This window comes from Notamacropus eugenii, chromosome 1 (genome assembly GCF_028372415.1).
Source record: "Notamacropus eugenii isolate mMacEug1 chromosome 1, mMacEug1.pri_v2, whole genome shotgun sequence".
NCBI classification, from domain to species: domain Eukaryota; kingdom Metazoa; phylum Chordata; class Mammalia; order Diprotodontia; family Macropodidae; genus Notamacropus; species Notamacropus eugenii.
Genome location: NC_092872.1, coordinates 402949139 through 402973707, shown reverse-complemented (window position 1 = coordinate 402973707; position 24569 = coordinate 402949139). Strand labels below are relative to the sequence as shown.

Below are 24569 nucleotides of genomic sequence, written 5' to 3'. Positions count from 1 at the left end.
TCATGGAGGTGCCACATGATCCCTAACAGGGGTGTCAAACATGTAGCACATAGGCATCATCTGGTCCATAACAGATTCTGTGTTGCTGGAACAAGATTAAAATGTAATTGGGAGATATTTAACAATATAAATAAAAATACAATAGAACATGGATGATAAATCAATACGTAGCCCACAGGACCCTCTGCAGATGGATAAGCAGTACCTGTTTCTAGGTGAGTTTGACACTACTGCTCTGGACCACATTTTGAAATCACTGTATTTGTCTTGCCATACAGGATGGCACGTAGTTGGTGGTGGTAGAGGAAGAAGGTAGAGAGATCAGGTGTTGATGACACAAAGGAAGAAGTAGGTAGTTCTTGTTCATTTCTGAGAGATCTTTTTGTGACACTAAGTGAAATATTTGACACTCTCGGCCTCTAGACAAATAACAGCACAGCCTCTGTCTTTCTGCTGGGGTCTGTTGGCTTTTACATAAACACAAACCTTTATGCTAAACATAACTCCTAATCATTGGAAACAGTCTAATTTAAGCACAAAGATAACATTCTGCCAGGTATATGTTTATTCTTTTGAGTCCAAATGGCATGATATTTAATTTCTATCATATGCTAAAGCAGCTCACATCAAAAATACACATAATTAATATGTAGTCAGACTAATACTTAAATACGATATATCAGAGACATTACACTTAAACTACAGTGTCTTCCTGAACAAGATTGGGAATGCACAAAACTACTTATTTTTCTCTTTTATAATGATGCAGTGACTCACACCAAATAGAAAATTATTAGTTTTTCATCCCAAACCATGAAATATTGCCTCCATCAGTAAAGTATAATATTGTGATGTCATAAGCTTTTTCTAAACACTGAATTTGCCCTTATTCCCTCTCAATCATTTTAAAAGAACTGCTCTCTTTTATAGAGCTTGGATTTAAATCACAATAACACTGAGGGAAGATGAATGACAGTGCTATTGGATGTGGCTAAAATTGGATACTTCAGCACAGGTGAATGATGAGACAGCTCTTCTCTTTTTGATATATTTTCTTCTTCTATTAGTTTCCTTCCATGGCTGGGGTTTCGGTTTGAATTTTAATGTATGCGGCTGCCTCTAATCTCAATGTCTTTTTTCCCCAGTACTATCTTATTGTATAGACAATTCATTCTCCATAGCAGTAATATACTGCTCCCAGTGATGGCCTGGGAGACAGAATCATCACCAGCAGGAAGCACAGTGTGACCAGCTCACCTCAGCAAACCCCAAATCCTCTGAATACCAGGCCCTTTTCTTGCAGAGGAGCATCGGTAGCTTCTATGGGGATCTGATATATACTCTTCAACCATAGAAGATTCTGCTGAGGACTGGGGGAAAGTGGGAAGTGTTTGCTTTAGATGTGGACTGGGAAATGCTGAGCCTGGGAAGGCCCAGGATCAAGAGGCATTGGATTCCAATAAATGGGCCCATGGGTTGGGATCTCAGGTTTTGATCTTTAGTCTGGCTATAAGACCTGCCTGGGACCTTCAAGGGGGAGGATTAAAAAAAAATTTTCTTCTTCTTTAATGGTTCATTTAAATAACCTTTAGTTTAAACCAGCAACAAAGACTGGCAGGGAATAAAAGACCCATTCTGCCATACAACAGGTGTTTCTCATACCAAATCAAGGAGAATAAGCTCTGGACCTGGGGAGAGGTACAGCACATGGGCCCTGGGAAAAGCCAGGCCTGGGGGAGCAAGAAGAAACCTTCTTGACTTTCCCCAGGGCTCAGAACTAAGAGATGGTCCAACAGGGGCCAGTTCCCTCAGCACTAAATCTCAGTGGCCTTCTCTGTAATATGAAGATGATGCTGCACTGTACAACCAGCTCACAGGGCTGCTGTGGGGAAAGCGTTCTGTATACTGGAAGTACTAGAGAAGTGCACTGTTATCTGCTAGACTGGCCTCAGGAAGAAATAGGATGCTGTACTTGGCTAGGCAATGCCCTCAGACTGCTGAAGCCTGCAGTGAGCTGCCCTGAGTAAAGTGATTCAAACTCCTTAAAGGGAGTAGAGTGAAAAAGGTAACTCCTTGACTTCTTGCACCCTCTGCCTACCCACATGGGGCTGATCACAGGGTAGGAACTGTTGTATCTCTTTAGCTAAAGGACACTGTGACCAGCTAAGAGCAACTAGCACCTCAACAGTGCTTTAAGGCAGCAGAAGCCCTTCCTTTATAACCACCCAGTGAAGGCGGAAGTACCATTGTCCTCATTATCGTATGGAGGAGAAACATTAGATCCAGAGATGTGAAATAACTTCCCTACAACTGAGTGTTGCCCCCAAATCTCCTGACTACAGTGTTCTTTTGGCCATACCCTATCATCTCTGCAGGAGAAGCTGATGACTACACTGTCCCTTCCTCACCCCCACCCACGCACAATGCCAGTGTGGCCTTCCCCCCTCATCTTCACCCTCAGACACTGCCTATTCCTGAGGTCAGCATTCTCATCACTCATTTACGACACTTACCTTCTCATTGAGTAGTATAAGGCCCAGAAGAGGCCTTGACACTGACCACTGGTTTCGACAGTCCTCAAAAATGATGGTGTTCATGAGGATGGACATCATCTGAAAGAAAGTGATGTGCATAAAGCTGGCACTGTTGGCTTGGGGGTCTCAGTGCCCCCTTACCTGCTTATGACAATAGCCATGATAGCCTTGGAAAATAGCTCAATCCTTGTAAACTCATACACTCCATAGAGAAGCAGCCAGTTGAGAGTGGAGAGCAGTGCAATCACCCAGTTTCAGAAGTATACTTAAAAAAACTTAGTAGTATCTAAAGAGGTTCAATGGGCATCAATGAGGCTATAGAGGAACTGATTTCCATGTTATTCAGACAAAGAAGAATTAGGGGAATAAGCCAACAGTATCTAGTTTTCAATCAGGAAAACTAAATGATGGGGACAGCAATATTTCCTTCCTATAAAACCCAGAAAAGGCAGAAGCTCTAGAGAGGAGAGGACTCAGGCAGGTTCTACAAGTCTTCGCCTGAGCTCACATGGAATTTTCCATTGCAGAGAGACAAGAAGACCTAAGACCATGTGTTGAATGGCCCCATTTGGTCATAGGACTCTCAAGTGCAGAGAAGGAAATTTCAATCCTTGCCTTTCCTGCCCTAGTATATGGCTAGGGCCATAGATCTGAAGAATCAGGCACACAGAATGAGGATAGTCAACCTCTGTTTGTTTTGGCTGCTAAGCCTGCTTCTGGTTAGTTTCACTGGGTCATACTAGGATATTTTCATATACATATCCACCTCAATCCCTGGGGCTGCTTCTCACCCCTTGCTCCTTACCCTTTCTAGTCTTGTTACTTACCCAACTTTACCTTCTCTCCCTCCTCCTCTCCCTCCCCCCACTCCTTAAATGGGGAGAGGCTGCAGGTTATGGAAGGATATATCCAACTTCTTTCCTAGGATCCTATATCCCCTCTGTCCTTAGTTTGAGTTGTTATTTCTCTTACGAAGGCAGTTCAGCTTTGGCCACCGACATCTGGGGTCTTATCTTTTCTGATTTCCATGTGTGATTTCAAACCAATTATTTAACTTCTTAGTTTTAGTCTTAATGTTTTAAATTTTAGTATTTGTAAAGTATAGACAAGAATGAATACTTCCCAGGGATGTTGTGAGATACCAATGGGAAAATACATGGGTAAGTACTGTGAGAAGTGCAAGATTTCTAGTCATAGTAATAAGGTACCTTCCACCTCTAACATCTTGTGCCTCTCTCTCTAAAGCATCTGTGGTGTCATCAGCACAGATATACTTTCACTGGTGTAGGTCATAACTCGTCATTCTTGCTTATGTTTTACCACATAATCTTCCTTGGAGAGCTACCCATTAAAGCTAGTGATTTAGGAAATCTTTAATACTAGTTGGGTAATAACTGTCTGTCCAGCAACTCTGGGGACAATTTGGGTCTTAAGACCAGAATTGAGAAGAGGATCTGCAAATACAGAAGAGAATGCATGTCTGCACTGGAGACCACATTTCAACAAACTACCCAAAGTCATGGAGCCACAAATTAAAATGACAAAAAAACTAACAGATCCACTGAGGCAATCTAAAATATTATGGGCTTCACAATCGGGAGGCAGAATGAATATTTTCATGGAAAGGATTCAAGTCAGTGGCACCAAAACTCCTTCCATAAATGACGAAGCATCCTGAAGTGATGTGCCAATTACTTTATACAGTACTCTTGTGGATTCATTTCTCTGAATGCATGTATTTATGTCTGTAATAAGCAAGGGAATGTTTGAATAAAATACTTTTCTAAAAATAAAGTTGGCTAAAAAGAACTTTTCTTTCATTCTTGTGGAAAAATTGAAATTATTGAAGCAAATCTGCTTCAATTGATATTATTATAGCATTCCTTTTCCAGAAGACTTTTTCTAATAATTATGAGGTTGACCTACAGCAGGACCTAGAAAACAAACATTCTTCCCAGAAAGAGCTGAGGACCAAGAATCACGGTTCTGAGAATAAAACCACGTTCAATTCAATGGGAGATTTTTGTTGGAAGTTTCTTCCACATGTTAGTGAAATGCCCAGTGTGGTTAATGAAGATGTTCTCATGTACAGTGCTCAGTCAGTTTTCTTCCGCTAAGAAAGAAAGGGAGCAATTCACGGGGTAGGGACCAATCATTTGGAACAAGTAGTGTGAAAGAAGTGAGCATGTTGGCTGTAGGCCCATCTCAGAGTCTTACTACCATCCTAGTAGTAGTAGGTAGCAACCAGGTAAGGTTGAAAGCTCATTTTGGTATCTTGTATCCTAGAACAGTTATTTTAATCTATTGCAAAGGGTCATGCCTTTAAACAATTTTTAAAATGCACTTAAAAAACCTTTCTGTTGCAAATAAGTAAGGGTGAAGTCTAAGAGGTAACTAATGGTACATTCTGTGTGACTTGATCCATCATTTATGCAAAGTGAAAAAGTTTATGCAGAAACCCAAGTCTTTCAGTACTGCTACAGAAATGCTCCTTCAAAGCATATTGAACTTGGTATACTGGGTTTAGGGAATTTAATTCTAATAAGAAGCCAGATTATCTGCTCTTCTTGCTAATTTAAGGATACTTACCTACCTTCTCTCTGGAACAGCAGCTCTTGACAAGCGCTCCATTTGGAGACTAGAAACAAACTAATGGTAGGCATTACAATATCACCTCTCAACTACTTGCCCTAACTAAGGACAACAATAGCATGGATAAACTAACTTACAGAGTAAGTCTCATGTAGCTGGCTTTGACATGTGTTTGGTTAATGATGTTCTAACAGAGGTGCTTGTGATGTTTTGGGAATTTATAATATTTCAAACAAAATATGAAGCCACTTTGAATATGTTTCATAAAAAGATGAAGAAAACTATTTAGCTTACTCGTAGCCTCACTCAAATATAAACCTCAGTCCCCATTAACCCTGAATAAAGAAAGATCCATTTTATGTCAACACTGAATTGCTAGATAGAAAGTGTTAGTTTTGATATGCAGGGTGGAGGCTTGATAGGGTCCAGGCAGGTCAGAATGAAGGTTAAATAGGAGTGAACCAGTTAGGCAGGGTAGTGGTTATGGGGAGAAATATATGTAGGGATTAGGAAGAGGAAGAATAATGTAGACATTAACAGGGAAGCAGTAAGGAAATCTGATAAATTCTGACCACAACCAGCCGCCCAGCTTGTAAACGTGCGAAAATACAAACTCTGCAGACTGTATGGTTCTAAGGAATGAAGACTCTGGATCTCTTCCAAAAGCCAGAAAACTCTCCGTGAGGTCAGTCACTAAGGCACAGGCATATTAGCCAGTACTGTCCTCATAATGGCAGTATTTTTGTGTGACAAGGTCACAGGACCATAGATTTGGAACTGAGAGAGACCTCATTCAGTCTAATCCCTTCATTTTACAGATGAAGAAACTAAAGCCCATAGAAGTTGGGTGACTTGGTCAAGGTCAAACAGGTACTAAAAGGCAAAGCCAGAATTCAAACCCAGGTCCTCTGAATTCAAATTAAGTACTCCTTCCCTTACACCATGATGCTTCCCTCAGGAGTGTCAGTCATCAGATCACACCATTCTATACTCAGCCCAAGGACAAGATGCATAGATTATATGTCTATAACAAAGATAGTTGGTGTTATATCTGTGCAACAGAAACACTGACATCTGCACTCTATTTTAAGAACGTTAAAAAAAATTCCAACAAAAACCTCTGTATAGACCTCTAAGGTACCAGTAAGGATGAATAAAGAACTGGGCTCTAAGCACCCTCCACAGTTTGTTTCTTGTTGGTCTTCTGTCACTACTCATTCCTCCTGCCACCACCTGCCTTTTCTGGCTACTGTTTCGGTCCTACCATCTGCTGATTGGCTAAGAGGCCCCTGAGGTGTCTGGAAAGAGAACGTAGAGTTGTTGCCCCTTGAGAGCTCCCAACAGACTCTGCTATTTTTCATCAGAAGAGTTTTTTCCTATACATTTGTTGAAAATATTTTTAGAACTTCTGTTTGAACAAACATAGCTATAATGAATTCAGAATATTTTTAAAAAGGCACTTCCTTCTTTGTACTGGCAGACTAGCAATATATCACAATTTAAATGAAAATAATTATAAACATTAAAAATGTCCTCATCTATTTTGTCAAAACAGACATTCTTTGAAAAATGAGCACTTAATATTATGAACAGGTGGTTGTTATTCCTTTCCCATTCCAGCTCCTGGACTTTTAAAGATGATATGATGAGATCCCAACAAGTTCTGAAAAGGAAGATAAGAAAACCTCCGAAGTGACTCCCAAATTCATGCCTGATTCTGACTTACGCTGATGAATTAAGCTGTAACCAAATTGCTGAGAAATGTTTGCCTGGCTCTTTGCTTTTGTAGGTGTGAGGATGGTAGATTCTAGAGTCTGGATTTTTTAGAGGAGTAACCTTCCCCTCAGCATCCTCAGGAAATTCACCCCATGCTCTGAGACTAGTGTGGGCCATAACTGTTAGAGTACAGCAGAATCCAAAGGCTGCCACTTGAGGAAAAACAAGACTTAAATAGCTAGCACTCTTTAAAGCCAGTCAGTGGCTGTTGTTACAAAGAGCTGTTCCTGAGGCCACATGCACAGTAGATACTGAAATGTGATCCTGCTCAAATTAGATAATAGTCATCATTAGGGAAAAGGAATCAATTGTTTTCTTCGTCTGCTGTCTACCTCTGTGATATGAGTGGAATGATATATATATAAGATGACAGGAACAGACAAATAAGTATATATTTAGCTATTTTTACCTGCCCAGCTTAACCAAACCATGGTAAGCATGTTACATTCAATCTTTTAACAATGGGTACATATTAAAAACCTTCTCAAGTGCTTAGCATCTTTACAGTCTCAGAAGAACAGAAAGCATTTAGCATTTGAGATGAAAATTCTCATACTCACTAAGTGCAAGATGACGTTGGCCTGTTTTTAGGAAATGAGATGGTACAGTCAATTAGCGTGTGGCCCATTCTCCTTTGCAAAATCACTTGGAGAGACGCCTACTTGGCCTCTGTACAATGTTGAAAAGAATGAAAACGACAAGGGCACTGGCTGAGCTCTGAAGCTTTGGCGCCGACCTCAGCCCTGGGCGAGGAGTGAGTGTTAAGGACAGCTCTTCCAAACTAATTGCACTCACCCGCTTTTCACAAAGTCCAAAGTATGCTTTCCCCACAAGTGAGGGATGACACAAACTATTTAAAAACTGTTCCATCCATTGTCAAACTTAAGGAGAGACATAGTGGAATTTTGCTGTGGCATCAATTTTTTCCATTACTAACAATGCCCTTGTTCTTGAAACGATCACTTTAATCATGGTTTATTTGAGGAGGAATTACCTGGAAGTGTCCTAGCTTATCAGAGAGAAGATAAACTTAGAATGGAACTTCAAAATTAATTAATTGAGAGGACTGTCTGTAATGTGTCTATTCTGAATGTTACCGAACACATCACAGGGAAAAGTTTTATTTTCCACTGTTGAAATAAATTATAATACAGAATTCATTTCAGTAGCAGAAATGTACTATAGAGCAAGAGCACAAAATTGAGTATACTACCTTGCAAGTCTCATTCCTGTATCTTCATTATCTATTTGAAACTTTTTACGAGTGGTAAATCATACTTCAAGGGGCTGAGGATACCATAAAGCCGACTTGCTGCATTACAATAAAACCAGGAAAGCGAGGGAGTTGGAGTGCTTTAGGGTTTGCCACTCAGCCTATGAGCAGATTTCTCTACAGCCCCCACCCCCAATCCTGCCAACACTTCACAAAAAACTATTCAATTTAATGAGAAAATTAAACATTGTTAGTAGAAATACCACCTATGCTCTCCTTTGAGATAATTTTGTATTCCCACCTCTTGGGGAAAGTTAGTACCCCATTCTTCCATTATTAAAAGGAATAGTTTTTAATTATAAAGAAGTCTTTCTCTAATTACCTACAAGGTAGAGCAAAGGTAGTTTGGCAACGTGTCACTTATGTCTAGAACATATTCTTGCCAAGCTGAATTCTACCCAATGTCTCTAGGGAGTTTTAGATCCTCTAGGGGCCTGGGTGTGTCTCTAGGCACCAAATAAAAAGCAGCAAATCTACACATATTTATCAAATCACTGACTATTAGATCTGGAAGGGATTTTAGAGATCATCCAGCTCAAGCCACTCATTTTAATAGACTTGGAAAGGAGTGACTTGTACAGGGACACACAGTTTACTTGAGGAGAAGGCTCTCTGGAGGAGGGTGACAAAGGCATTTGGAAATAATAAATTTTAATTTGTACTCTCTCCAGTTTTCTAATGAGGTAAATTGGAGACCTGTTCCACTTGGTTCTCATCATTACCACTCCACAAGTGGTTAAATACAATACTCCTTGATTTCCACCCTAAGTCTCCTCTAATTCATGGATTTTTAGAATCTGGAGCTCGAAAGATCTTAGGCATCATAAAAGGCATTCCCCTCTCCTCAGCAGCAAAACTCCTCAGCAGCATTTCTGACAAGAGCTCATTCCATCTCTTACTTGAAAACCCCAGAAAACTTAAAAACCTCTATTTTAGGAAATAGACTCTTTCTCTCTCTCTCTCTCTCTCTCTCTCTCTCTCTCTCTCTCTCTCTCTCTCTCTCTCTCTCTCTCTCTCTTTCTTTCTCTCCCTCCCTCCCTCCCTCTCTCTCACCATACTGATAATGTCAATAAATTTGGACCATAAAAAACATGAGCGCCAAATTGGGGTTTTTAAATAGAAAGAACAGTTATGATGTCAAATTGCCCTGGTAACACCAGAGACGGCCCGAGGAGCCTTCTGTTTGGCAATCTAACAATGTAAACAAACTATTAACTTCCCAAATCAGGAGCAATGAAAAGGCTACTAACCAGCTTAAATGTATTTGCATGACAGAGTTGAGTACAAGCACATGTTTACATTAAATATTCATTGATAAACTAAACTCTAACTGAGGCCATTCCAGAGAGAGAGAGAGAGAGAGAGAGAGAGAGAGAGAGAGAGAGAGAGAGAGAGAGAGAGAGAGAGTAGAGGAACAGCATGCTACTTTAGTGAATAGTCATCACAACATTTCTCAATGAATATCATATTTCACAACAGAATAACATAAAGGATAATGGCATGAGGGCATCTGATGCAGTCATCAAAGCAGAGTGCAATGAATATTGTATTTCATAATAAATATATTACCCCTTCAGAAGGAGGTTCAAAGTTTCATTGCCTCTCATCTGTCACAACACTCTCCTTGATTTCCTGTAGGGATTCAGTTAGATGGACCTAAAAATTCTCACAAGCTCCAGTGGGGTATTATTTTACATGTCACATTCAAAATGTTTTCATGTGGGAAAAAGCAGCATTTATTCAGGAAACTCACAAGACCTGTCAAAAACATTTTCTATCAAAAAGAATGGTTATTCCAAGGTTTGGACTTAGGTTGCCTTTTTTCAGATTTGCTTGTTCTTTAAAGGTCCCACAAATGGTATCACTCATATAGATCCACAGAAAGGTCAATATGGTGGTAAAACTGTTCATACAAATACAACACCAAGATTGAGTATGTCAATGCCCCCTAATTATTACTTTAAATAGTTTGTAAAAGAGCAGAAATGTGGACCTAGGGTAGAGTCTTTAAGGCAATGTACTACAACTTGAAAAAAAGAAACTGACAGTGAAAAAGGAACCCAAAAATATTTTGGTTTGAGTTCCAGCTTTGGCACTTGTTAGCAATGTGACCTTGGGCAAGTGATATAAATAGAAATCACTTCTTAACCTTACTTGGCCTCAGTTTCCTTATCTGAAAATAAAGGGGAGGTCTTGATGACTTTTGAGGTCCTTTCTAGCTCTATATTTATGATCCCCAAGAATCCATAAATAATAAAATGTAGTCATCCAAAAGACAGCCTGGAATGGTTAGCCTGTCACAATTTGGCTCCAGCCCTGTGTTCCAGGCATACTATACTGTTTTCACCTCTGCTTCCAGACACCCTAGTCTCCTTCTCAGGTGTCTTCTCCTGAATAAAACCTTCCCCAATCCTCCAAGATCCTGGGGCTTTTCCCTGCCTCCAACCTCCTCCCCTAAAATTACTTGGCACTCACTTTGTACAAATATTATACTTAGTTATCTATATTCATGCAGTTTTCTCCCATGAGCTCTCATAGGGCCAAGACTGTTCTATTTTTGTCACTGTATCCCCAGCACGTAGCAGACAGCTGGGCATAAAGTTATCATTTAAAAAATACTTATTGAATGAATGAGCAAAAAGTATGGACTTGGAGGAAGAAGTGGTCTGAATCTTGGCTCTGCCATTTTACCACTTGGGGCAAATCACTTCAACTCTATGGGCCTCAATTTCCTCATCTGAAAAATAAAGGAGTTGAACTGAATGACCCTTAAGGTCTCACTCAATCTAAATCTATGATCTATAATCCTGGTTGTGTGAGTATGGTTGAATCATCTAAGTTCTGTGAATCTCAGTTTCCTCATCTGTAAAATGAGGATAATTATACCTACTTCACAGGGTTGTGTGTTTTGCCAAATGTTTTGCCAAATATAACAAGTGATATAAATGTCAGTGATTATTATACCCATTCTCTACAGGGCCCAGGTAATTAGCAAATGTAGTTTTATAAGTAGTTATTTATGAAATTAGAAAACATCCCTATTTCATCCAATGAATAGTATAGTCCAAGTAGCCATGGAATTTGCTACTCTAGACAACATGGCTTCTTGTTCTAGGACTCTGAGAGGACATGGATCCTGCTTGACTTCCTGCCTTTGAGTAAAATGATTCTATGTCCCAGCTCTTCCTACTCTGTTTGCCAGCATCTTGAGATCTGGATCTTCCATCATTTCCCTTGGCACATGACACATAACTTAATGGTATCCTTAACTTATTGTCAGCAACAATTCTTATTGTCTGCAATTTTGTTTGTTTTATATTCATACTCATTGTTTTATTTTTTCCCTTCCTTAATAATATCCTATTATACCAATCTTCCATCATGCCATGCTAAGTAATTTCTTTCTCTCCTTGGCATTTACATCTTTGAGTATTTATAGATTTATCAAATTCCCCATTTATCTGTCATTTGGGCAAGTTATACTATTTAGATCCTTTAATTTGGACTCAGAAGCCAGGCTTTCTACTACCATTAATCATTTGGGTTACTGTTCTTGAGGATTCCCTCAATTTGTATTTATCTTCTCTATGATGCAGGATGTCCAGAAGTCAGGGAATAACAGTTTCTTTTTTCTGATGTGGCAAATAAGGGACTAATATCTGTCTGGGTTAGGACTCCTGTTTCCTAAAGGTCAGTCTCCAAAAAAGATGGGTAGGCCTATCGAAGAAATGAAAACTCGTCTGGAAGTTTTCTAAGTCTTTCAGATTTATACATTTAAAGTCAAGCCATCACGTATATTTAAATACCTAAAGAGTGCCTTGAACTTTTTGCTTCCATTCCTACAAGTCATTAAAAAATCTTTCCTAGATGATTAAACTCTAATGTTGAGCACCACCTCCTTCTGCACTACCTCACATTTCTAATTTTTAAAAAATTATGAAAAAGCTGGACTTGGAATTAGGAGACCTGATAGAATCTTGTTTTGCTTCCTAGTTTATGTGATCTCTGGCAATGAACAATCTCTCTGACCTTCAGCATCTTCATCTGAAATCAAAGTAATATGTGCAATATCTACATCCCTGGGTTGTTACAAAACTGTCAACAGTAAAGCACGATACAAATGTAAGGATTTACAAATTATTACTCTGATTATACTGGTATCTATGTAATATTGAAAAAACTAAAAGAAGTTATCCATTGGATTGGGTAGATCCTCTATAGAGAACTTCCTAAGTAGAATAGACAAGAATCACACAGAATGAGAAATTATGGATTACAGTCTGCATCACTGTCTGTGTCAACGAGATCACCAATCCATTTAAATGTTGAAGTTCTGGATTATAGAAAACGAGGATATTTTTGGTTACATATTTGGGGAATTCAAGATAGATGTGAATAGGCAGGTTGGAAGAGTGCCTTAAAGAACCAACTAATAAGCTTTGGAATTATTTCACATAAATTACCCTTGTATAGAATAGTAATACTTCAAGGGTTTGTGATTTTATCACCCTGGTTACTTCTGCCAATGACAGGTTCCAATCTCTTAACAACAAAGTAGATAATTTTCATGAGTTGATGTGGCTGAAAAAACAATCATCAATTGGTAGTAAATTTTTTAAAGAAAATACAAAAAGTTTCTATTTTCCTCCTGAAGGATACATTAAAATATTGAAGTAAATAAAGATTATGAAGCAATCCTCATAGAAACACAAGATCACAGATCTAGAGGAGGCAGCAGCCTTAGAGGCCATTCAATCCAACTCTTTCATTTTACAGATGAGGAAACTGAGGCCTATAGAGCCTTTGTAATTTTTTAGAGATGAACTTCTTTTAATGTAGGTTTACTTGCCCTTGGAAGATAGATGCAGCTCACTATTGAGCTGACTCGAAGTCTTTTTCAGCTTGACAGGATTTGCTAGAATTTGTACTCTGCTACAATGGTCTTTGAGAACTTCTGGTTGGTGGAATAAATTTGATGGAGGGTGAGCTAACAATAATTAATACGGAATTTATACAATACCTTTCTTCTGGAGAAGCTGTGTGGTTTAGTGAAAAGAGAATTAGGCTCAAAGCCAAGGGACCTGAGTTTTGAGCCCATTTTTGCCACTCACTAGTCATATCTAGCCCAATATAACAAGCATTAATTAGGCACCAAGTATGCATAAGACACTGTGCTAGATCCTGCCAGGTCCTCAGATACATGGACAAAGTCCCTGTTACCAAGGAACATACATTTTCCTTGGGGATGTACCATATACACAGATAACTATATGCTCATTTTAAGGGAATCTTCACAACCAGAGGGGTAGGGAAAGGCTCCTCAAAAGAGGTGGCATTTAAGTTGGGTCTTGAAGACAAGCTGAGGATTCAGAATGATAGAGGGGAGGAGAGTGTCCATTCTAAGTATTGGGGCAGCCTATCTATAGGCATACTATGAAGCGTCAAATCTGCAGAACAGCAGGTAAGCCCATTTGGCTGAGTGTGGAATGCATCAAGAGGAGTAATGTGAAATCAGCCTGAGAAAGTAGGTTGGAACTAGGTGGTACAGGGCTTTAAAGGTCAAACTCAAGAATCAGCCTTCTACCATGGGAGTAATAGGTTTCTTGAGCAGGAGGATGGAATGGTCAGATATACAGGAAATTAATCTTGGCAGCTGTGTGGAAGAAAGGAGAGGGGTAAAAGTAGAAGAAGTCCAGAGCCCAATCAGGTCACTGTTGGAATAGTCCAAGAAGAGGTATGATAGGTTTGAAATAATGTGATGGCTTGTATGAATGGAGAGAAGGGAATAGATATGAGATATGTTGTAGAGATGACACTTGGACACTGATTGATTGATTGCATTGGGTGAAGAATCCTCTGAGATGGCAAGCCTGGGTGACTGGAAAAATGCTATTGCCCACAGGAGAAATTGGGAATTTTGAAGGAAAGTTATGTTTAGAAAGGAGTTCCACATGATAGACTGAGATTTCTATGGGGCATCCATGTGCAGATGGGCTACTGGTTGCTGGTGATGTTGAAATAGAGTTTAAGAGAGAGAGTGATCTGGGCTGAATATACAGGTTTGGAAGTAGTCTGTATGGAAAGTGGAGATGATCAACAAACCCTTGGGAACTGAAAAGATCACCTAGAGATAAAGTATACAGAGAAAAGAGAAGTGGCCCTAAACACAGCTTTGAGGGATTCCCACTATTAGGGGGCTAGCTATGGGTGATGATCCAGCAAGAGGGACTGAGGAGAGTGCTCAGTTGGGTAGGAGGAGAAAAAAATGTGGAATATGTGTATTTGTATTCAGTGACTGTAAGCAAGTCACCTAACCCATATTACCTTGTTTTCTCATCTGAAAGTGGGCATGATAGTATTTGACTCTTTTCCTCATTGGGTTATTTTCAAGAAAATGTTTTGTATATTGGAAAGTACAGTATAAATGAGTGCTCTTATGCAAATACTATTACAACCAAGAAAGAAAAAATGCTTTTCAAGCAAAAATGCCCCAAATTCTCTGAAAGAAAAGAAGGCAGAAAAGAAGTGCCTCTTTTCGACCTGGTTTCTTCTGTTATGAAATTGGGATAGTGTAATTTGCTCCTGACTCTCTTTCAGGGAGGCAAGTGAGAAAAAAAAAAGGTGAATGTGTGAATGTGTGGGGAATACAGGCTTGGGTATAATATAAAGAATATGGCACTTGGAGTAGGGAGAACTATATTTCAAGTCCTTCTAAAATTTACTAGTCATGGGACTGTGAACAAGTCCATTACCTTCTCTGAGGTTTGGTTACTTCATTTGTAAAATGGGAGTACTAGTATTTGTGCTACCTAAATCACTGGATCTATATGGAGAAAAAAAAACTGTTTTGCAGATTGCAAAGGGCTATATAAATGTGTGCTATTACTATTATGTTTTTTTGTCACCCTTCAGAAATATCTGAAGATTAGAGGCAGGATTTCTGATAACGTATCATCAAGGAGGATAGAAATAAGCCCATATTTCATTCCTAGTTGTGTCTTTTATTTAAACTTCAAGAAAAAAATAAAACATTGACAGGAAAAGGAGAGAAACAAAAGATATTTAATTCAACTATCTTTTAAAAAACTTCAAGAAATTATAAGACGTGAATTATCTGAATTATCATCTGAATTAAATGGAAAAAGAAACATTGTGATTTATTTTTAGGCCTGTGTCTCCAGTGGCCTATACAAGTTCTTGGGACTGGGCAGTACATTTTCATGGTGCTAGTGGAAAAAGTATCTTTTTAAATGATGGCAGCAAAAATGCAATACTGAACATGGTTTTAGAATAATGGTGTATATGTGTGTATGTGTGTGTGTATTATTTTTTTCCTGGGCAGACAGACAAGGAGTGGTCATTTTAAACTCCAATTCAACAGCTGAACCTATGGTGCTTAACCAGGGATGGTCCTTCCAGCCTTGACCCCTTGATGAGTAGTTCCAGAAACCCAGTTAACACTCCTGTAAGAGGGTGACAGGAAAGGTTTGAGAGCAACAGGGCTTTGGAAGTGTGTCCTTTTCTGGTCCTAGCTGAGCCTGAGTGCCTATCTTTCAAAGGATGGATACAAGCCCTGTGGTGGGTCCTGATACTCTTTCTGACCTAGGGAACTATCATGCACTTCCCACAAGTTGCACCTTACTGAAAAATACTGTACCCATACACCAAGCCCAAATTAAATCTCCAATGATGTCCTGTATAATTTTCCTTGAAATTTGTAACTGGACAGAAATGATAGTATATGTGTGTCTTCAGTATAAGAATGCAGATGGCATTTATATGAGAAATCACTCATAGTTGGCAGATAAATCTATACCCCTTGAACAAGGATTTCTAAGTATTGCTTCAAAGTTGGCTACAGTAGTTAGCTCATGTGTCTGACAGACTCTTCATGGACAAGATTTTGCCAAAAGATGCCCCAAATTTTTCCTTTTTATTCTTCATTTTCCAATAGCAGCTAATTGTGCTGATCACAATTATGGAATAGAACAATATTAAATTCTGAGATCAAATAGGATTTCTGATGCTATCAGATAAGATATTGCTACAAAGCATGTTGCTGACTATTGTGGACCAAGATGAGCTCTTTCCCTTTCTTATGACATTCACTGTCTGCTTTATATAAATCCACCCAAAGGCACAATCAGCCACCCATTTTTATTGTTTTATTATATTCCCTTGAAGTTTTGAAGGCAGAATAACAAAGATAATTCAGAAATTTCTATGTCAAAGAATAGCTAAAAAGATCTATGAAGGAGAGTGGTCACTTTCATTCACAAATAAAACTCTTAGGACCTTTGAGAATACCATATAAAACCTTGGGCATCCACTTACTTCATGCTGGCTTGCAACATATATAGCATGTCTGTAGTTTAAAGAGAGGGTAATGGGAGGCTATATATATGACTTCCCCATTTAAAGATCTTTTTTTTCTTAAAGAATTGGCTTTTTTTCCAGTCCCTTGGAAAACATTACAATAAACATACAAATATGATTGCAAAATGACATCATTCTGTTTTCATTTAATTACCTTTGAAATGCTTTCTATTTAATATTCATTACTCAAAAGCTAATTTAAAAGAGAAAGAGATGCGACTTATTCAAAAAGATGTACTGTCATTCACAGCAATAGTTATCTAATATAGAGAAGTTAATAAAGCAGATTAATCTACAAGTCCCTTTAAGCCATCACTGAGTTTTGAACAACTGCCTCTTTGACCTTTAACCTTCATGCTGTGCACCCGTAGCAGGTGCCAGCTGTACTAAAATTATGGCTGACGTGTTTTAGCGCAAAGTCTTTTCTTACTTTGCTTCTGACCAGCAGCTGACCCTGTAGGAGTGATTGTTTCTTGTGCTGGCCTAAAGGCTACATAAACCAGTAACTGATAAACAAAAGCCTACATGTACCAGCTGCCTCGCCTAAGGGTACTCATCTGACATTGACACCTCCACTAGTTTTTCCAGCATCCCAAATTGCTCCTTTTTGTTTCCATACGTGCATTTCATACTTGTTACTTTGGGGAAAGGAAAGGGGGGATATCTAACAACAACAAAAAATTTACCCAGCTTTTCAACTCTAGTTTCGAAAATTTCACATCAAAGAGGAACCATCAGGACGATAATCTAAGCCTGATTTAGCAACTTTAATAAGGGGATAAAATTTTCTTATAATTAGATAATAAAATTTTATTACACATTTTAAAATTAAAAGTATTAAAATCAACCTTGAAATCATACATGAGTATCATACTGAGGAAGTTAAATATTGTATCACCAGAAAAGGGTCCTGGGGAAGCATATGGTTGCTAATTCTTCACACCCAGAAATGTAAACATGGAATTCCTGTGCGGTAGTGGCCAAGGTTCTAACACTTAATCATGTGTAGGGAAGAAAGAATCTAGTCAAGTATAAAGCAAAATATACCACTTTCAACACCAGGATGAGATGGCTTTGACAGTTATTTCTCTGATACAAATTACACGAGGACCAAAACCAATCCCAGTAATGATTAAATGCAGTTATGTACATGGGAGAATACCAGTGCAAATGGTAACATATTTAAATGGTTTTCCTTCATTAAAAAAATTATATATGATATTAAACCATCAATCAATGCTGAAACACTGGAGTCTAAATGTATTGTCACTGGTGGAAATAAATGACTTGGAGACTGGATTTTGGCTCACTCAATATGGTATCTTTTCTGTTGCTTAGCCACCCAAATCTCTGCTGGCTCAGGCTACATCTGGTAGATTTCCTTTCCTTTCAATTAATAAGGCAAGTTATGATACTCCTGGATCACATCTTTAAACTGTGCTTAGAGGTAGAAAACACATGGCCCAGTGAAAAATCCCTCTGCTCTGATAAACATTTAGAATGAGATTCAGGTCACTTTTCATTCTCTATCTGTATTTGGAACAAAGTTTCCCAGTGGAATTTTAATGGTTCAAAGTGCATTATAATGCAATCTCATCTTGATATTGCTGCTTAATTTATTATGTCAAGCCTGTATCCACCTGCTAAGATGACTTCTGCCATGTAAAAATGATGATTTAGAAACACTCTCTCCTCCAAAGCAATCTCTCCTTCCCTTTACCCCTCTTTTGCCAATAATTTCAATTTCATACCTAAGGTCACTGTTTGCTGCCCGAGTTCCTAGACAATGAAACTGGAAAAATTGTCGCGGCCCACCATTTGATGTTTTGTTTTTTAAAATATGAAATATTTGATGCAAAAACATCATCTAAAATGAACACATTCTGCCCATGTCTTATTTTCAGTCTCATTTTAAACTTGACTCTTTCTTATTTCTAGGATTATGAGCAGCCAAATGAGATAATAGGTATGAAGAGTTTTGTGCAATTTTTGTTTGGGCACCATGTAAACCTTCAGCATTGGTTATAACTCTTTATCTGAGATATCCAAATCCAAGAATGCAGTTAAACTAGCTCTCATTGAGTTTGGCATATTAATCTTTTGGTCATATTTTAAATATGAAAAATGTAAAAAAGGAAAACATTTGGAAATTAAAGGTTCAATTTAGAGTTAGGGAGCCTGTTGTTGGAGAAACTTGACATTGCTCTGTACTATTACACTACGTATGAACAGGAAATAATCAAATAATACTATGCGCCCATTCTTTTGGTTAATGAAAGTAAGGATAAAAATTTTCTCAGCTCTTAGTTATAAATATCCACTTTCTACACAAGTCTTAGTAGTGGGAGAAGGGAAGGCACACAACCATCTCATTTCTAAGACTTTACTGATCTCCTTTTCTGCTGCTTGGTCTCAGTGTCCTCATATATAAAATTGATGTGTGTATTTGTGTGTCTATATACGTGTGTGTATGTTTTATGGCTACACTTGGTCACTAGGTTGGCACAATGGATAAAGTTCTGGGAACTGGAGTCAGGAAGATTTGAGTTTGAATCTTGCCTGAGACATGGAACCAGCTGTGTGACCCTGGGCAACTTAACCTGCTTGCCTCAGTTTCCTCACCTGTCCAATGGGCTAACACTTGTAAAGTGCTTTGTAAACTTTAAAGTCTTATATAAATGTCAGTGATCACAGATGGTCTCTATGGTCTCATTCAGCTCTAACTTTCTATGTTTTTGTTTTGTTGTTGTTCTGACATCACTGCTCTCAGAATAGAGCCATGAATATTCAGTACTCTTTAGGATAAAACCTGATCCTCTGATGTTCATGGACTCCACAATCCAACATGCTGAATTGATTAAAATTAGGTTAAAATGAACAACAAGAGTAACTCTGACAGGCTAAAAAGTCACACAAAGGCAACCTATAGCTGTGGAGAGGGGGAGAGGGGAGGCTGGTAGATAAGATCCAAACATCTCTGCCATAGACTGAGAGCTCAAAGAAACCTCAGAGAAACCCAGTTCAATCTTTTTCTCCAGATAAGGAAACAGGCTTTACAAGATTAGGTGACTTATCAAAGGTCACACAGACAATAAAGGGTAGAGCTGGGATTTGAGCTCAGGTCCTCTGACTCCAAATTCAGTATCTTTTCTACTAGGATACAATTGCCTCTTTGTGGTTTATGGCAGCCAGGTGGTGCAATGGCTAGACCACTGGACCTGGAGTCAGGAAGGCCTGAATTCAAATCCAGTTTCAGACACTTACTAGCTGTATGACCCAGGGCAAGTCATTTCACTTCTGTTAATTTCTCAACTGTAAATTAGGGATGATTACAACACATACCTCACAGGTTGTTGCAAGGTTTAAATAATATTTTTTAAATATTTGTAAAGCATTTGGCACATGTAGGTGCTATAATATAAATGGTTGTTCCTTTCATTTTCTGTATGTATGTATATATGTATATATACTGACTCTATGCATGAACCTCAGATCTCTTTTTTATTCAGTTGATAAAAGAGCCTCTTTTTTTCTTGGACTGCTAATCTCTTGTATATATATATGGCTCCCCAAAGCTAAGGGGACTAGGGTGACTGATTCCCATTTGCTATAGCTTATGGATTACATATGTTTATGGATTATAATTGTTTGTTGGATGAAATGACTGGGGTAACCTTTGGAGGTCTTATGTGAGAAGATTTCTTTTCTGGTAGGAAAATCCTCATTTTAAGTGCTCAACCCTCATCTCTTTGGTCTGAATGCATTAATGGTTTCATTTTCCTAAAAATTGATATCTATTTACTACATGGGGTTGTGAAAATGACTGAGATGGCAGCAAGTATACAAATTTTTATTTTGTCATGAAACTTTTGAATTTTTATTTTCTACTTTCAGCTTTTCAATGATTTATCGCAGGCATTTGCCTTTTCAAATAAGCATTGTCTTCTGTCTGAGGCTGAAGCCAAGTGCTACTCCTATGCTTATGACATTAATCTGCTGCTATAAATTTGGTAACAATATCACAAATCAATCAGAAGGAGCTGATGGGCTATAAGGGGACACTTTCTTGTTTATGGATCACTGGAATGTCTTTGTTAATATTAGCTAAACTGGCTAATTATTTTTAAAAAAGAAAGGGTGGGAGAGTGTAAAGGAAGATGGACTCATGAACATATTTCATTTGCTTAAGTGTTTTGCAGTGTGAAAATCCCACTCAAATAGGGCCAAAGTCTCAATATCAGTTAAATGTGCTGGTGTGCTTTCTTCTACTTAATATTATGGAATGGAATCTTAAGTGTGAAAGATGTATCATGTAGTATGTCAAAATGTTGAGCAATATCACTTCAATCTAAATGCAGAAATGAAAAAAGAGCTGCTGATTTCCTTTTTGCTGTAATTCACTTTGGGATGCATGTCATGAAAAGCACTATACAAAAGCAATTTTCATTGATTGACTGATTGAGGGAAAGGGTGAATGTTCTTTTAGCTTAAGTCCCTACTGAAGTATGATCCTTATAGCCTATGACAGCTTTTCACAATCTGTAGTTAAATGTCATCCTAAAAAGGGAAAAAAAATCCCAAATCAAACCAGGAGAAACTAGCAATTAGGGCATGTTTGGTTTTTGCTAAGATTAGCTTGGGTTAAGTAGATTAAAAAGGAATATGAACTGAAAAGTAGAGGCTATGATTCCACTATCTGATATTGTTCCCTTTCAGAATATAATAGCAAAAACAACATATTAAATTAGTTGTACATTATTTGTTAATCAGCAACACTGAAAACTACATATTCCTCAGATAACATATGCTACTACTCAAATGAAACACACTGCTACAAAAGGTACTCTTCTTTCTAGTGCAATTCATTCATTTTAACAGCAATTGCTATTTGGAGGAGTAGTAATAACATTTTATTCTATTCTCTTAATCTCATACAGAATTAATCATGCCTATGAAATATACCTCCAGTTTCACAAAACACTCCTCCTCTTCCATGCTTAATTTAGACAAATTTTTCACTTTAAGGCATAGCTAAATGAAAACCTATTTATGGATCAAAGTTGTACTAATATGTAATGTTACTGATGAACAAAGGAAAACAATTGACCAGGAAATTCTATCTTCTTAATCAAATGACCACTAACAGATCAGTGACTAGTATTCTGTTACTACCTCCATTTTCTTTGATTTCCATTTTATCTTCCTAATGACATAAAACTACCTGAAGAATTTTATTTTTTAGGTGGTTGTATTGCTCTTGCTCTCACTGGTCAAGCAAGGGCAATGCTCTGTTTCATTCCCCACTAAATCCAACATGAAACTTTGACTCTTCTGATCATAATTACACAGGCTTCTCAAACAGGTCAAATTTTCATGTAGTATGGGTTGTAAAATATAGAAGACCACGTGCTTGGAGAGTGTTTTTGAACATATAAAAAGCTAAAGGAATGCATCAATCAGCACAGAAAGATGCACATTTTCCAGTGAGAAGCAGTTAAAAATACTTTTCTTGGGACAATAAAGGCCTTTTCAATACCCTCATGTAACCACCACATTGTTATAGAAATTTATAGAGATATTTTTTGCCTGTTGGAACAGATACTCAAATATGCAATTACGCTTCTAGCAAAATAGATTCGAGTTGAAAAAACAGCTCCAACTAGTAAATAATTGCAAGATCATTGCATCAGTTTAGTTTAAAGAGCTGACAAGCCCTCTCTAAACTCCAGGCACAATTAGTCATTAGGGTCTAGTTTTTCAGCACTCTTAAGCAATTTGTAGCCCGTTCCTTTTAATAGGGTTAGGCATTACTTAACCGACACAGATGTCTTGAAAACTGAAACCTCTAGTTATGAAGCAGCAACCTTGTTCATTACTTTCCATGATAGTCAAATCATCTATAAAACCAGTGTTTAATGGGCAACCGATGAATAATCAATGGCTCACTTTTCATCTGAGTGTGAAAATGAGAATAATCTAATACAGTGTCCCCATGGTAAGAGGCTGGGCCTTGAGTTCTGCTGCTATTCAGGGCTGATTTATAACCCAGTGAAAACCTGATGTAAACATATGATCAATGAGTCCCATCACTGCTGATAATAACCCCCAACCGACCCACTCCCTTGTCTCAGAGTCCATCCCTTTAGGCTATTAGCTCCGTCCAGCTAATCCTTTCCACTATTCCTGCCTGCTGCTTTTACCCTGGCCATTCGTTCAGTCCAGCAGACTCAGAAGTAATTTTATACACAGCAGAGAGCGGGTGGAATTGATTTTTCACTCAGCGTTCAGTTCCCATCTGAATAATTATCAATTTTACTGCCTCATAAAGGGAAGAGTCAAAATTTCAAATCAATTCAAAAGAGCTTCTGAGATGACAGAAACTGTGCAAGAGAATAAAGGTCAAAGTTGTCAGTGACCTGAGGAGATGATGTCAGGTATTACCATGCCCAACAGTTGACATCAGAGGCACTCAATATGATATAACCTAGTGCTAATGCAAATCATATTTATGCTGACTACCAGAGACCAGTCATTAATATTTAACATGGTATCTAAAAGCCTACATTCAAAATAAATAGAATGTATTCCACTGATAATGAAGTTAATAAAGATATATCACTGCTTAGTCATATGCTATAAATTGAAGGATTACCAAGTATTATTAACACATAAAAATTGCTTAAACCAGTAAACAAATACATAGCAATTCCAAATCAACACTAAGTCTCAGAAGGAATTTTATTTCCTGGCTTTACAATGGTATTTTGAAACTGACATTACTCGATCTGACCAATCCAAGTAAATTTGGTTTCTATGATCAGATTTTATTGATTTTTGCTAAAATTTTCTACCAGTTTGGAAGTTGCTGCCAGATTTTATAGGAGGATACTGTGATTACAACATCCAATTACTATCTGGAAACATTCCCTGAAGGACGAGTCACCAACATGTAGGCTATAGTCATGGCATTTCATGAAGGGTTACAGGACGACAGTCTTGCTCATGTTATATATTTTTCTTAATAAAAAAGCCAACAAAGGAAGTAACTTGAGACCCTGAAACCAAGATTCACGTAATTTCCATCAAATATCAGCATCTGCTGGCTGGTGCTAGAAGTATGGGGAAAATTTTTTTCCGAGTTTGAATATCCTTTGAAATGCTACTTCCCCTGGGATGAGGAAATTCTTATGTGTGAAATACATACCAATTCAAACTTCTCTGCTAAATTTTTCATAATCAAATGGCAAGTCTTCCATGAAGCCTTTCCTGATCTCCCTACAGTAGCATCTTAGTAGATCTTACATGGCATTTTATTTGCATGTGTTTTATGTACTCATCATACATTGTCATTATTTATGTGACATATCTTCTTACTAGATGCTAAAAAGGGCCGAAAGAATGTTTTACACAATGTCTAGTACAGTGCTCTGTACATAACAGATGTTGAAGAAATGTCTGATGAACTACATTGGCTGTTGTTTTAAGCATAACAAAGAAAAAATATGCATTTATTAATGTGACTCTCTCCCAGTGTCCAGAATAGTGCTCTGCACTTAGTGAGCCCTTAGTGAATATTTGACAAATTGAAGCCATTTAGTTTTCTATGCCTCAGTTGTCTCATCTGTAAAATGAGAATATTAGACTAGTCATGGGTGGTGAACCTGCATCCTCGAGGCCACACGTGGCCCTCTAAATCCTCAGGATGGCCCTTTGATTGAATCCAAACTTCAGAGAACTCTTCTGTTTGGAGTGAGCTAAAGAGTTACATCTCAGAGGGCCACATGTGGCTTTGAGGCCATAGGTTCCCCAACCCTGGACTGGATGATAACTTAGGTTTCTTCCAATTCTCTCTCTACATTTCCCTGGGCAACATTTTTTTGTTAATTGTTGATTTAGTCCAACATCAGCACCAACTGACTTATTTGAAGACTCATGATTTTGTTGTGATGTTAAACTTGTAAATCACAATATATGATACATGTGATTTGGCAAAATAAAACAATTAAAACTTTTCAGTA

The 24569-nt window shown here is 38.1% G+C and overlaps 1 protein-coding gene across 2 annotated transcripts in view; it reads right to left on the bottom strand.

Annotated features, from left to right (window-relative positions):
• The window catches only part of RANBP17 (RAN binding protein 17), a 331100-nt gene that overhangs the window by 2610 nt on the left and 303921 nt on the right, over positions 1-24569 (bottom strand). For both annotated transcript variants that reach the window (XM_072630957.1, XM_072630955.1), the window contains exon 26: positions 2514-2612. In XM_072630957.1, coding sequence (XP_072487058.1) covers positions 2514-2612 — 99 coding nt within the window. The remainder of the gene's footprint in view (positions 1-2513; positions 2613-24569) is intronic.